Here is a 14,570-nt window from a genome sequence, read left to right as displayed (position 1 = left end):
CCTGCGCCAGCGGCGAGCTGGCTTCCGCTTCCGGGTGGCGCGTCATCGCTGCGCGCTCTGGAAGTTCGGTGGTGTCCATGGAGTTGTTGGCCGAGTACGTCGGGCAGGACGGGCAGCGACAGCAGCTACGGGTGCCTTGTGAGGCGCCGGGCGTCGCCGACCCTTTCCAGGGCTTGTTATCGGGCGTGGCTAAGATGAGGGAGCTGGTGACCAACCTCCTCGGCTCCCCGGTACAGCGGGAAGCACAGGACCGGGTGGCGGCGGCTCCAGAGAAGGCGTTGGACGGTGAGTTCTGAGATGGTGCTGGAGCGACAGATGGGTGGGCAGGGGCGCCCGGGGAAAGTCTGCTCAGGGAGCCTGCGTGGAGTGGCAAACTTGGAGAAAGTGAGCCTGGGGGGAAGAACTCCAACTAAAACTTGTTAGCACCTTCCGCCAGATCTGGGCCGTACCTGGGCTCATTTACCAGGGCTGCTTTTCACGATTCTCTTTGCAGTTAAATCACATACACACAAAAACGTGCTGAACGTCTACTGCTCTATGCCAGTCATTGAGCTGAGCTCTGGAGAAAGAATGAAACTCAGTTCCTGTCCTTGTGGAACTCTGACCGCTGAGGGGTTAGACAGACAAACACTCTTATTAAAGAGTAGAAGGATGACCCTAGGCTCCTCTGTAGCTATTGCAAACCTAGAGAACCCAAGAAGACTTCAGAGAGGGCGTGAATTCTAAGCTGGGTGTTGAAGGATGGAAAGGAATCTTCCCCGGTGTAAAATTACGAACAAATTTGGAAGACTGCCATCTGTCACAGAATAGGAGCAGGTTCCGAAGATTGCAGCAGATTTCAGATGAACAAGTCTTAACCCTCAGGGACTCCTTTCCTTTCCCAGTTTTGTAGGTGCAGTTTGAAAGTAGAAACGGGAAATTTAAGTGTATTCGTTTTTTTAAGTCTTGTCTTGACTACCCTGAGCTGAAGAACCTAAGAACTAAATATTAGAATCAGGACTTAATTCCTCTGTAGAGGAGCTTAAACTGTACTGTACTTTCCTTTCCATCTTGTTTACATCTTGCTTGCCAGATAATGTGAAGGAACCAATTCAGAATATTACACGAACTTCAGATAATAGATTGTTTCCATGAGAGAGAAGTCCTGGTTCTTGGCTCCAAAAGTTCCTCTCTGATCCGTTGAAAATATTATCATTGGAATAAGGACAGGTATAGATAGAGCCATTTATATATATATATATATATATATATATATATATATATATAAAATTATTTACTGGAAAAGTAACTGCCGTCTGTTCTAATAGTGGGTCAGTAATATCTTCATACAGGAAGACATGCTTTTGTATATTTAATGAAGTCCCCATAAAGCTTCTGTTTGAATTTCCTTTGTTAAAAGCTGTAGAGATTAAAATGACAGATTTTATCTTATATGAATCATATCTTAACAAATACAAAATTTTAAAAATGTAACAATTATGAAAGAAAAGTGATAGAACGCAACACTAGAAAGACAAATAGTGGTGATCATTTTGTAATGTACAGAAGTATTGAGTCACTGTGTTGTGCACCTGGAGCTGACAGTGTTATGGGTCAGTTATACTTCAATTGAAAAAAAGTCATCATAACGACCAAAAAAAAAAAAAAAAGAATCCAGTTACCAAATGTGCAGAAGACTTGAATAGACAGTGCTCCAGATAAGATATACAAATGGCCAGAAAGCACCTGAAAAGATGCTCAACATCATTGACTTTCAGGGAAAGGCAAATCAAAGCCGCAGTGACATACCATGCCATGCCCACTAGGAAGGCTGTAATCAGAAAGAACAATAACAAGTCTTGGCTAGGATGTGAAGAAATTGGAGCCCTCATACACTGCGGGTGGAAATGCAAAATGGTGTACCTTCTTTGGAGAACACTTTGTCAGTTCCTCAAAAAGTTAAGCCTAAATTTGTCGTACGACCCAGCAATTCTACTCCTAGGGATTCCTAGTTCCACTCCTCGTTCTCCCGAGAGAACTGGAAACATGTTCCCATTAAAAACAAACGCACAAATGTTCATAGCTGCATTATTCATAATAGCTAAAAAGTGGAAACAACACAGATGTCCATCAGCTCATGAGTAGATAAACAAAATATATATCCATACAATGGAATATTATTCAGCAACAAAAAGGAATGAAGTACTGATAAATGCTATACAACATGAATGAACTCTGAAAACATGATAAGTGAAAGAAGGCAGACACAAAAGGCCACATGTTTTACGATTCATTTGTATGAAGTGTCCACAATAGACAAATCTACGAGATAGGAAAGTAGATTAGTGGCTGCCAAGGACTGAGGGGAATGGGAAGTGACTGCTAATTTGTATGAGATTTCTTTCTGGGAAGATGAAAAGTGTTCTGGAATCAGTGGTGATGGTGGCCCAACCTAGTGAATATCTAAATAAACTGTACGCTTTGAAAGTGAATTTTATGGTATATGAATCATATCTCAAAAAAAAACTGATAGAAAAGAAAGGTTTTAAACACCAAAATTCCCAAAGTCTTTTTAACTGTACATATTTCTAATTTGATGTATCTATTGTTCTGTTAATCCCTAAAGTGAAATGGCCTCATTATCAGCTGCTTTAGCTTGTATATTTCTTTCAACCAATGAACATATTGTCATACAACAAATATTTATTTTAAAAGGTGATGATGAAGATGATGCAGAAGATGAAAATAACGTTGATAACAGAACTAACTCAGATGGACCCTCTGCAAAACGGCCAAAAACACCAACTTAACTGTAGCTTTTATGAAATTTAAAAGACTGCTATGATATCTTATTTATCACACACTGACATTTAAGGAAGACTTGTGCTCTAATTTGGAAAGCATTTGCTTTGTTCCCCTGGGACAGTTTTGTCAAAGAAGAAGCTTTTCGGCTGTTTCCATCAAAGAAAGATAGAATAAATGTTTAGAAAGGAATCTTTTTTCTTGAGTGAGAAGTAAGTTTCAGACCATGGAGATAAAATAGACATTTAATAATGTATAAAATCCACTATGTTGGCAACTGAATTCTTTCTTTATACTTTTTAAATACCCTCTGGATTAAATTGTGTGATGTCTACATCTTTTAGCTTCTGTTATAAAAAGTACATGTCAAGGTTCATGGACAATTATATTTCAAGGAACTGACATGAACAAGTGGTGAAAATTGGGTATTAAATTTAAGAATGGCAGTTCTGTATAAGTAGAAGGAAAATGGGAATAGAGAGAAATACTGAAGAGAAAGGAGAGCCCTTGAGAGAGATCCAAGGAAACCTTGAATCCACACTCACACCCAGTACACAGACTTCTGGAGACGATACCACTCAATGGATATATGTTTAACCTGTACCTTAAGAGAGTTATAAATGGGGTGTGCTTTTAGGCTGTGATGTGCTATTTATGTTAACACAAATATAAGTCTTTAGGTAAGCAACCTGTGTTGAATATAAAAAGATATTTCGTGTCATCCTGTAGTCAAACTTTGATTTTGCTTAGCAAAGGACTATCAAATCCTTTAAATATACATATGTATATATTCCTAAAATATATGTGTGTGTGTATGTATTCCTTTTCTGCTTGTCGGAAGGACTAAGGCATTTTTCATTTACTCTGCGTGTTTCCTCATTCATTTAGATAGCTAAACTGCAGAGAAATCAAGTAGCATGTACCTACTGAAACACAAATTGTCATAGAATTTTAGAGTTGGAAGTAACCTTACAGATTATGTGATTTATTTCAGAGGTGAATCAAATGTGAGGTATTTGCCCTGAGTTACAGAGCTTATTGGCAGAGCTTGGGTTATACACATAGCCTTTGAAAGATTCCCGTAGCACTTTCCCAGTTACACATTCTGAAACCTATAGCTTACAAAGTACATGCTATTAAGGAAACTGAATTTACACACCTTTTCATATCTTTAAAGTATTGTTTTACTTGGAACATCAGCCTTCCACTAAGTACTCTTATGTAATTAAAACAATACCAACTAGAAAAAGTTTTATAAATGGTCAGAAATTACCTTGTTTAGTTTGTGATAATGTCTCTAATATTGGGATTTCAGCTCAGTTACTGATTTGTAATAATCTTTTATCTTTATACAATCCTTAAAAAAACAAGCTGTATAATTAAAATAGTTCATACGTTTAAAGTAGTAGCTGAACTTTGCTCCTGAACATTTTGTCTCCTTCTGTGTTTAGTAAGTATGTTTATGAAGAAGAAATGTCAACATATTTTTGCTTGTGGTCTAGTGTTTGGAGGTCTGGGTTATAGGTCTGATCGATCTTTTTCTGATTCTAATACTGTCTTCCTAAGTGAGCCACATGCATGACAAAAAAGATTTTGAAGGTTTGAGGGACCAGCTTGAAGTACCAGTAGAAAAGAAATGCCTTGACTGGTTTTCTAATCTGAAAACCAGAGGTAAAACTGTTGGCCACAGGCATACAGGATACAGTTATTCTCTGAAACAGCTCCAACAGTTGACTACTGTTATACAAGAAAGTCAACCCCACAATCCTACCTAAAAATAAGCTTGATGCTAGACTTAGGTAATTTTTTTATTATTATTATTTATTTATTTTTGTGTGTATGTGGTACGCGGGCCTCTCACTGTTGTGGCCTCTCCTGTTGCGGAGCACAGGCTCCGGACGCGCAGGCTCAGCGGCCATGGCTCACGGGCCCAGCCACTCTGTGGCATGTGGGATCCTCCCAGACCGGGGCACGAACCCGTGTACCCTGCATCGGCAGCCGGACTCAACCACTGCACCACCAGGGAAGCCCTTAGATAATCTTTTAAAATATGAAACATATGGAGTTCTAAATATGAAATATATGGACATATGCAAATATGTATATATGTAAGTGCTTTTGTGTCACATTAAGTACTTATTTTAAGAGTTCTTTGGCCAAGGACAAGAACTTTTACTGTTTTATAATAGGTTACTGTTGCTTGGCTGTAATATTAGTTAGGAAGTTTGAACATTTAAACATTTCCTTCAGCAGAACTTTCTCAGCTTCTGAGACAATGTTAGGTCCCCATACTATATGTTTCTGTGGAACCTGGCCCCCTGTACTTACCCCCTCATAAAATGTACTTTATTAGAAGTATTTCTTTGAGCTGCTCAAATTTTTTTTTTTAATATATAAATTTATTTATTTTTTGGCAGAGTTGGGTCTTCGTTGCTGTGCACGGGCTTTCACTAGTTGTGGTGAGCGGGGGCTACTCTTCGTTGCAGTGCGCGGGCTTTTCATTGTGGTGGCTTCTCTTTGTTGTGGAGCACAGGCTCTAGGCGCGCAGGCTTCAGTAGTTGTGGCATGCGGGCTTCAGTAGTTGTGGCGCACGGGCTTAGTTGCTCCGTGGCATGTGGGATCTTCCCGGACCAGGGCTCAAATCCGTGTCCCCTGCATTAGCAGGCGGATTCTTAACCACTGCACCACCAGGGAAGTCCTGCAATATTTTTTTTAAACTTCTATTGAGAAGGCTTGTATTTTTAAGGAAATAAAGTTTGTTTTCTTCCAAATGGAAAAATGAGAGACATCTGTGGCCCTCAGTTTATTATGTAGTACTTTTCCCTACATCCTATTTAGCCTATTAAAGATACACCTATTTCTCGGTAGAACTGTTCAATCTACAAACATAGAATATCATTTCTTATCTAACATTCTGCAGTAAGATGCATACATAAGATATCTTAAAAACCTAGGCTTCAACATGTTCGGGGAAATTAATCATACTACAATCGTCCTGTGATGTCATCTTGCACATTTAAGTATATAGTAAGATTAGAGTGTAAAATTATTATAGAAATTGGAGAATATTTGTAAAATAACACTTTCGGTTTTAACAAATGAGAAACAAGTTGGTTAGTTTTTGTGATGAAGTTGGGTTCTTTTCTCACTACCTAGGGCATAATAAATTTCAGGTAGATTCAAGATGTTTAGTATTAAAAAAAAAAACCTGTAAAAGTACTAAAAGAAAATGGACTAAGAGTTTTTATAGTCTCAGAGTGAGGAAGGTTACCTAAGGAAGATTTTTAGAAATCCAGACACCATGATAGAAAAGATTAGTAAATGCAATTACATAATAATGAAAATTTCTGAATATTCTGTAAATGAGGTTAAAAGACAAAGCGGGAAAAAGTATTTAGTATTTTCAACAGAAATGACTAAGAACTAAAATTCCTTTTATAGCTCTCACATGTACCAGTCAGAAAGACAATAGAAAATTTCACTTCAAAGAAAAGTAAAACCACAATGCAGTACTGTTTTCTTACTTCTCAGACTGAAAGGGCAAAAGTTTTGATGCAGTATTGAGCTGGAAAGGGTGTGAAGTCCATAATATATTGGTGGTGAGAGTGTAAATTGGTATAAGCTCTTCAAAAGTCAAGTTGACGATTCTGTCAAAATGTTAAATGTGAGGGGCTTCCCTGGTGGCGCAGTGGTTGAGAGTCCGCCTGCCGATGCAGGGGACATGGGTTCGTGCCCCGGTCCGGGAAGATCCCACATGCCGCAGAGCGGCTGGGCCCGTGAGCCATGGCCGCTGAGCCTGCGCGTCTGGAGCCTGTGCTCTGCAACAGGAGAGGCCACAGTGGTGAGAGGCCCGCGTGCCGCAAAAAAAAAAAAAAAAAAAAAAAAAAAAGTTAAATGTGCATGCTCTTTGACTCAGCAGTTTCACTAATAGAAATTTATCCTATGGTTAATAGCACACGTATGCACAGATAAATATATAAAACTATTCATTGTAGCATTATTCTTGGTAACAAATGATCGTAAACAACCTAAATGTTCATCAGCAGAAGACCCTAGTTAATTAAATTAAAAAAGAAGCACATTAGTACAATAATTCTGTGCAGCCATTAAAAAAAGACCAAGGTATAGCTCTATGTGTTATTAAGATCACTATGCAGTATATGATGTTAAATGAAAACTAGCAAGATGTAGAACAGAGTGCAGAATGCTTCTAGTGGAGAATATTGGCTAGATATGCATATAGTATCTCTGAAAGGACAGTCAAACTGCACCTGGAAGAAGGAGTTGGGGTTGAGAGTGAGAGTGAGACTTTTCATTGTATGCTCTTGTTCTCTTTGCTTTTTTTTAAAAAAAATTTATTTTATTTTTGGCTGCATTGGGTCTTCATTGCTTTGCATGGGCTTTCCCTAGTTGCTGTGAGCAACTACTCTTGGTTGCGGTCCGTCGGGTTCTCACTGTGGTGGCTCCTCTTGTTGCAGAGCACGGGCTCTAGGCACGTGGGCTCAGTAGTTGTGGCTCGCGGGCTCTGGAGCACAGGCTCAGTAGTTGTGGCGCACGGGCTTAGTTGCTCGGCGGCATGTGGGATCTTCCCGGACCAGGGCTCGAACCCGTGTCCCCTGCATTGGCAGGCAGACTCTCAACCACTGCGCCACCAGGGAAGCCCTCTCTGCTTTTTTTTTTTTTTTTTTTTTTTTTTTGCGGTATGCGGGCCTCTCACTGTTGTGGCCTCTCCTGTTGCAGAGCACAGGCTCCGGACACGCAGGCTCAATGGCCATGGCTCACAGGCCCAGCCACTCCGCGGCATGTGGGATCTTCCTGGACCGGGGCACGAACCCGTGTCCCCTGCATCGGCAGGCAGACTCTCAACCACTGTGCCACCAGGGAAGCCCCCCTCTCTGCTTTTTTAAAAAAGCATATGTTACATATTTTTCTACACAAACAGAAAAAAAAGTCATGCTTTTTTAATAAGGGCAGATCAGCCATATTAACAGTTTATTTTATTTTATTTATTTTTTAAACAGTTACTTTTTAAAAGTTAGTTAATTAATTTTTGGCTGTGTTGGGTCTTCGTTTCTGTGCGAGGGCTTTCTCTAGTTGTTGCAAGTGGGGGCCACTCTTCATCGTGGTGCGCGGGCCTCAGTATCACGGCCTCTCCTGCTGCGGAGCACAGGCTCCAGACACACAGGCTCAGTAGTTTAAAACATTGTCATGTACGTAATTCAGGGCAAAAATTAACGAATCCAGACTTAAACAAAACAAAATGTCCACATTTCCCATCTGACTACTACTTTGTCAGAAAAGGGAGTATGCAACTTCTAAAGAGGTTTACGAGAGCTGGGCTAAATATGAGAGTAGGGTACCATTAATGAAAGGGAGGAGGTATTTCTAAAACTGATGGGCCCAGCCTTAACCCTCTAGCCAGTGCAGTATTCTCAAAGTATAAAAAGAATTTCCCAATGTTACTGTAACTATTCCAGTTCTCAGGTGACCTTTGGGATCAGAGTTGCTCTATTTAAAGACATGGCCCAGACTTCCCAGGTGGCGTAGTAGTTAAGAATCCATCTGCCAATGCAGGGGACACGGGTTTGAGCTCTGGTCCAGGAAGATCCCACATGTCGTGGAGCAACTAAGCCCATGCGCCACAGCTACTGAGCCTGCGCTCTAGAGACTGCAAGCCACAACTACTGAAGCCCACCCGCCTAGAGCCCTTGCCTGCAACAGTAGAAGCCACTGCAATGAGAAGCCTGCGCACCGCAGCAAAGAGTGGCCCCCGCTCGCCACAACTAGAGAAAGCCCGCACGCAGCAGCGAAGACCAAAACGCAGCCAAAAAAATAATTAAAAAAATAAAATAAAGACATGGTCCAGGAAACAGTGAATGCTAGACCGTAAGCCTCTATTTAAATCTTTTAAAAAATAGCAGTTCACGTTGGGGCAGCAACAAGGCAATTGGGGTACAGTTTTAAATAGAAATTTACTCTTATGCCAGAAATTCTGCTGGGTATAGAAGTAACTTCTGGAAGCACATTACCAGTTTAAATGAGTGCTTTATAGGGCCAAGGTATTGCCCCTTGATACCAGAGTACTGAAAGTGTGTGCTGTAGCTCTAAGATGTCCTCATGATATTTGCTGTGTATGTTTGGTGGTTTAGGAAACCGTTGTTTTCGTGATTGTAACTTAAGAATTTCTCAAGACTAACCACCACTTAAAACCTTGTTTGTGACTGTGGTCTATGTTTTTCTCGCATGAATAAGGAAAATCCCAAGACAGCCAACATCACAAGAACTGTTAGAAAAAATAAATTGAGAGACTCATTTTAAATCTTGGCCTTGAAAAGAATATATCCCTACATGCTGAAACTGGAAAGAGCTAAGTAACCAAACTTACCTAGAACACATGACAAATTATGCTATGCACTTAGTAACTTTATTCTCTCTAGATTGTTTTGCAGCCTCGTGAGAGAGCTGTTGAGTGGCAATAAAAATCACTCATGCAGTAAATAATTACTGAGCACCTACTATGTGGCAGGCACTGTTCTGGGCATGGGGCACACGGCATAAACAGACAAAATCCCTGCCCTCATGAAGTTTAGATTCTGACAAAATGTATAACATGTCAAACGACAGTAAGTGCTCTGGAGAAAAACGGGGGGGGCGGATGCTTAATTTTCAGTAGGGTGGTCAGAGGCAGCCTCACTAAGCTGACAGTTGAGCAAAGGTCTGAAGAAGGTGATGGAGCCGGTCAGGGCTGAGCATCCAGGCAGAAGGTACACTGAGCCCAGAAGCCCTGAAACATGTTTTTCTGGCATGTTCCAGAATCAGCAAGAAGACCAGTGTGGCTGGAGTGGAGCAAGGGGTGGAGGGGGTTGTAGAAAATGAAGTCAAAGTCGAGGGCCACTTACTTAGAACTTTGTGTGCCATGTTAAGGACTTTGGCTTTTATTCTGAGAAGGGGAGCTATAGAAGGATTTTTGAGAGGAATAACTTTTAAAATGATCCCTCGCCTCTTGTTTGATAGTAGACTTTTAGGGGACTTGAGCAGATTTTGGTGGGTGGAGAGATCAGCAGCTTATCTTTATAGACAGGTTAAGTTTCAGGTGCCTGGTAAGATATCTTAGTAAATATCAAGTAGGCAGTTAGATATCCAAGTCTGGAGCTCAGGAGAGAGATCAAGGAAGTGATAGAAATTTGGGTTTTAAAGCCATGAGCCTGGATGTGATGACAAGGGATTAAGTGTAGAAAAGAGAACTGGGGCATGCCAACACTTGGAAATTGGGCAGATCCTCAAAGAGGAAACAGCAAAGGGGATAGGAGAAGCTGGTGAGGAAGGAAGCAAATCAGAAAAGTATCTAGAATTGGACTAATACATGGTAGCTACTAGCCACATGTGACTTTTTCATTAAAGTTTAAAATTCAGTTCCTCAGCCGCACTGGCCACATTTCAAGGGCTCATTTCATGTGGCTCCTGGCTATTCATAGGGACAGCACAGATACAGAACATTTCCAACATCACTAAAATTCTATTGGGCAGTACTGATCCAGAAGCCAGCCAAAGAAAATAGCTCAAGGACAAGGGAGTGTGTCAAAAAGTAATTTGAGGGACTTCTCTGGTGGTCCAGTGGTAAGACTCTGTGCTCCCAATGAAGGGGGCCCAGGTTCGATCCCTGGTGGAGGAACTAGATCCCACAAGCATGCTGCAACTAAGAGTCCGCCTGCCACAACTAAGACCTGGCGCAACCAAAATAAATAAATTGTGTTTTTTTTTAATCCATTAAAAAAAATAATAAGGGGAATTCCCTGGCACTCCAGTAGTTAGGACTCCACGCTTTCACTGCCAAGAGCCCAGGTTCAATCCCTGGTCAGGGAACCAAGATCCCACAAGGCAAGACACAGCCAAAAAAAAAAAAAAAAAAAAACAGTAATTTGAGGACTGAGATTTGACCATTGGGTTGTTACATGTAAATGACTGGCAACCTCTTGACAAGAGAGCAGCGTTGGTAGAGTGGGAGGCAAAAGCCTGACAGAAGTGTATTCAGGATAAATTGGACGATAGGAATCAGAATCACAAAATATAGACATCTCATTCCCGACCTTGGGCTCTGGCTGGCAGCTGTCTGCAGTCTACCTGGTATGGTCATGTCTACTCTGCCGCCACTGCTGCTGAGGGGCCTGACAGGCCAGCCTGCAGCTCACGGTGCTGCATGCCCAGATGCATTCCAAGCCACCATGGGAGCAGCTCAGGACCATGGATGTTGCCATTGGGCTCACCTTCTGCTTCCTGTTTCCTCCTGCCTGGGGCAGGGTCTTGTCATAACTGGAGAGCTACAAGAAGCAGGAGTAAAGAGGGCTGTCCTTTCCCTTCTCTGTGACATGACCACCCCTAGCCTGTCCTGATCATGTCTACTGCATTCCTGGCTGGCCTCCCCTAGATCATGGCCTTCAGTTAGTGACCTTCTGCAGCTGATCTTCATGACCTCTCTTTCTCCATGCTTGACATCCTGGGACCACATACATTAGTTTATAAGTCTGCTTAACAATGAAGTCTATTTAAACCTTGGAAAAAAAGAAAAGAAAGAATATATAGACACCTTTTTAAAGATTTGCACAATTCAGACAGCTGGGGTAAGCCTACCATGAAATAATTGTTGACACTGTTCCAAAGACAAACACAGTTCTCACGAGTAACAGTTGAAGCTTTATGTTGCGTGAAAACCCCTGGCCCAGTAACTCTCAACCCTAATAGACTTGCTTGAAGACCTCCTAAAACAGGATTGCCTTGGCCCCTCCCCCCAGGGATTGATAGTTGGGAGGGACCCTGGCATTGTTTATGCGGAGTTTTGCTTTGTTTTTTATTTCCTCGAGTGATTCTAACATTCAGCCACAGTTCAAGACCCACTCACTGCCTTAGACCAAAACAAAAATACCAATGCATAATGATTCCCAACCATGGTCCAGAGTTATATGGAACTTTATCAATATACTGGAGAATTTATAAAGTGATGGCACATACTTGATGCAAAAATGAGTCATGTAGTACTGCAGTAAGCTTTTCTGCCAGTGATTTGGAGATTGAGAACATTAAATCCATCAAGAAGGAAATCAACACCAGATAATCTTAACACAGACTTTAACACTACCCATGGTGAACAAACATACAGGTTTGATTATTTTATGGGTGCTGTTACTCTCGTAGCACTTTATCTGATGATTCCACTTCTGCAAAGAAAAGCTTGTTAATTATAAAAGCTTTGTTTGAAGTAGAATCAAATTCTAAACTTGGGGAATCACATTTTTTACTTTGAAACTGGTAACCTCTTTAAAACCAGAAAATTTGGGAATTCCCTGGCGGTCCAGTGGTTAGGACTCTGCGCCCCGCCACTGCAGGGGGCACATGTTCGATCCCTGGTTGGGGAACTAAGATCCCATATGCCGCAGGGCAACTAAGCCCGCTCGCTCTAGAGCCCATGTACCACAATTAGAAGCCCAGTGCCACAACAAAGAGCCCGCATGTCGCAACTAAGACCCGACGCAGCCAAATAAAATAAATAAATATAAAAAAAAAAAAACCCACTAGGAGCTGTAACTGTTTTTCTCAATCTGGAAGCAAATATCACTGAGTAGCTATAGATACTAGGATGTGTCCCTTCCCTAAAATCCCTGAAGCACTTTCTACATTTGCCATTTATCTCATTATCTAATCCTGTATTCACAGCTTTTTGTATTGTGATGTGACTATGAAATAAGTGATCTGTTACAATACACAGGTCTCCTATCCATTGGTTTCAACCTCCACCTCAATCTAATAGGGCTAAGGACTAATTTCCCCTTTCTCTCTTTACCAAAAGAGTGCTTTGAACTATTAAATAGCCACTGAGAAAATAGGAATAATCTAAAACTTGGATAATTAATTCCTAAATAATCAAAAAACAGATTAACCCTGCAGTCTAAACCTTTGTGATTGCATTTGGAAATACATTACTCCTACTCTAATTATTTTAATATTTCTACTATCAAGGCAATATCTTGAAAGAAAGAGATGGACTGAGCATTTGCTCACCAAATCCCAAATAACTAGAATCTTAAGTGTAAGAAAGTCTACTTCAATAAAAAGGAATTACTACCTTACAAGACAAATAGCAAACTCACAAACCCTCCATTACATCAAGCATTTATAAAACAAAAAATCATGGAAATAATTTCCTTAAATCATTTCCAAACTATCACTGCCTCAAGACAAAACAAGAAACTGCTCAATGACTTTCCTTTAATCTTTTCTTTGATAAGCAGTATAGTGGAATGATAGAGCTGGAGATCTGAAACCAGATATCCTGGGTTCAAATCCTAGCTCTTCCACTTGCTGTGTGACCATGAGCAAGTTATTAATTGGTATGTGCTTCAGGTTTCCTCATTTTCCTCTTCTGTAAAATGGTACTAGTACCAATACATACCTGCCTCATAGGACTCTTGTGCAGCATGAATGTGTATCATTCAGGAAACTGCCCACAGCATGCATATTTTTAGTAAGTATTCAAAAGATACAAGTGATTTGGTTATCTGACGCTTGCAGAAACATATATTTCAAACTGCTGCTTAATTTGAAGATTCAATGTATTGTAGCAAAAAATATATCATTTCAGTAACTAGACCTTTGGAAGTAGTAAAGGAGAGAAATGAGATTAACTGGAGAAGAACAGAAGAATCTGATCGCACTGCTTTTGAGTTACAAGAGTACCTGCTTTATCTTTCAAGTAAAAGCTTGCTATGGAATGCTCAGCCTTCCATTCTGGTCAAACCTGATATAAGGTAAAGGTTGAGCTTGCTTGAAAACTTTTAGATTTTCAGTAGCTCACACAAATTGAGAAAAACCTTTCTCAGTTCTTTTCCAATCTTTAGCATGGTTAGGCAGACAGTACCCAGTGCTGAAACATTTGTCATTTGTGAGAAGCACTACAGTTCAGTGATTAGGAATAAAGGCATCAGATGCCAGGTTAGAACTCTGCCTCTGCTTCTTGGCTGTGTAACCTTTGGCAAGTTACTTAACTTCTCCACCTCACGGTCCTTATCTGTAAAATCTGGATAATAATAGCTGTTATCTCACAGGATTGTTGGGAGGACTAAATGAGTTAATTCATGTAAAGCTCTTAGGACAGGGCCCAACGGAGTAAGCACCAAAAAATGTTACGATTCTTATTCAGATCGGTCAGTGTAAACATTTCCCTGGTATTGATGACATTAACTGTATAAAAATATATCTTGATCTCACCCAGAAAAGAAGAAAAATAATCCTAATTTCTAATTTTCCATGTTTTAGTTACTTGTATTGTTACCAGACATGAGGTAGTAAGTACAGATGCAAAGGACGCAGTACAGGGATCACATCTTCATGCAATTAACCTAACGTCTGAAAACTGGACCCTAGGCAGAAAAGAAAATCAGGACGATGACTTGAGAGCATCTTTTAGATGTCACACATCTGACAGGGACTGCCTTAAGTATTTTCACTGAACACCTTGTTTTTATCTTCTATGTGTTAGATTTCTCAACTTTCAAACACTTAGTCTCTTCCCAAGTAGTTTAAAAAAAAAAAAGTTGCATGAATAATTCTAGCTAATTAATAATGCCAGTAGCATTACCAAAACGAAGAACACATTTTGCTTCTCAAGACAGCCATCACCTCAATAATTTTATACCAATTTCTCACAAGCTGGTAGCAAGCAAGTATAAATAGCTGGCTTAGCTACAACAGGATGAATTGGTGTTTTAGTCTGAAGAATTTTAAAGCAAGCCAAGTAA

The 14,570-nt window shown here is 40.5% G+C and overlaps 1 protein-coding gene across 1 annotated transcript; it reads left to right on the top strand.

The window, feature by feature from the left end:
• Nucleotides 1-21: 21 nt before the first annotated feature.
• On the top strand, nt 22-3,563 carry GON7 (GON7 subunit of KEOPS complex). Its single transcript, XM_022576232.2, has 2 exons — nt 22-285; nt 2,695-3,563. The coding sequence occupies exons 1-2, from the start codon at nt 78-80 to the stop codon at nt 2,787-2,789; spliced, it is 303 nt and encodes a 100-aa protein (XP_022431940.1). The 5' UTR covers nt 22-77; the 3' UTR covers nt 2,790-3,563.
• Nucleotides 3,564-14,570: the final 11,007 nt, after the last annotated feature.

Source organism: Delphinapterus leucas, chromosome 2, assembly GCF_059928025.1.
Source record: "Delphinapterus leucas isolate spDelLeu-1000000601 "Yukka" chromosome 2, BTC_Dleu_Yukka2, whole genome shotgun sequence".
NCBI classification, from domain to species: domain Eukaryota; kingdom Metazoa; phylum Chordata; class Mammalia; order Artiodactyla; family Monodontidae; genus Delphinapterus; species Delphinapterus leucas.
Note: the sequence above shows the minus strand (reverse complement) of the source record. Positions and strands in the feature narration are given on the sequence as shown.

What these genes read in the sequence shown, in the direction of transcription:
- GON7 (XM_022576232.2), top strand. Translation starts at nt 78, where the DNA reads ATGGAGTTGTTGGCCGAGTACGTCGGGCAGGACGGGCAGCGACAGCAG. An exon ending in TCCAGAGAAGGCGTTGGACG is followed by an intron (nt 286 to 2,694) that starts GTGAGTTCTGAG and finishes TTATTTTAAAAG; the next exon opens with GTGATGATGAAGATGATGCA.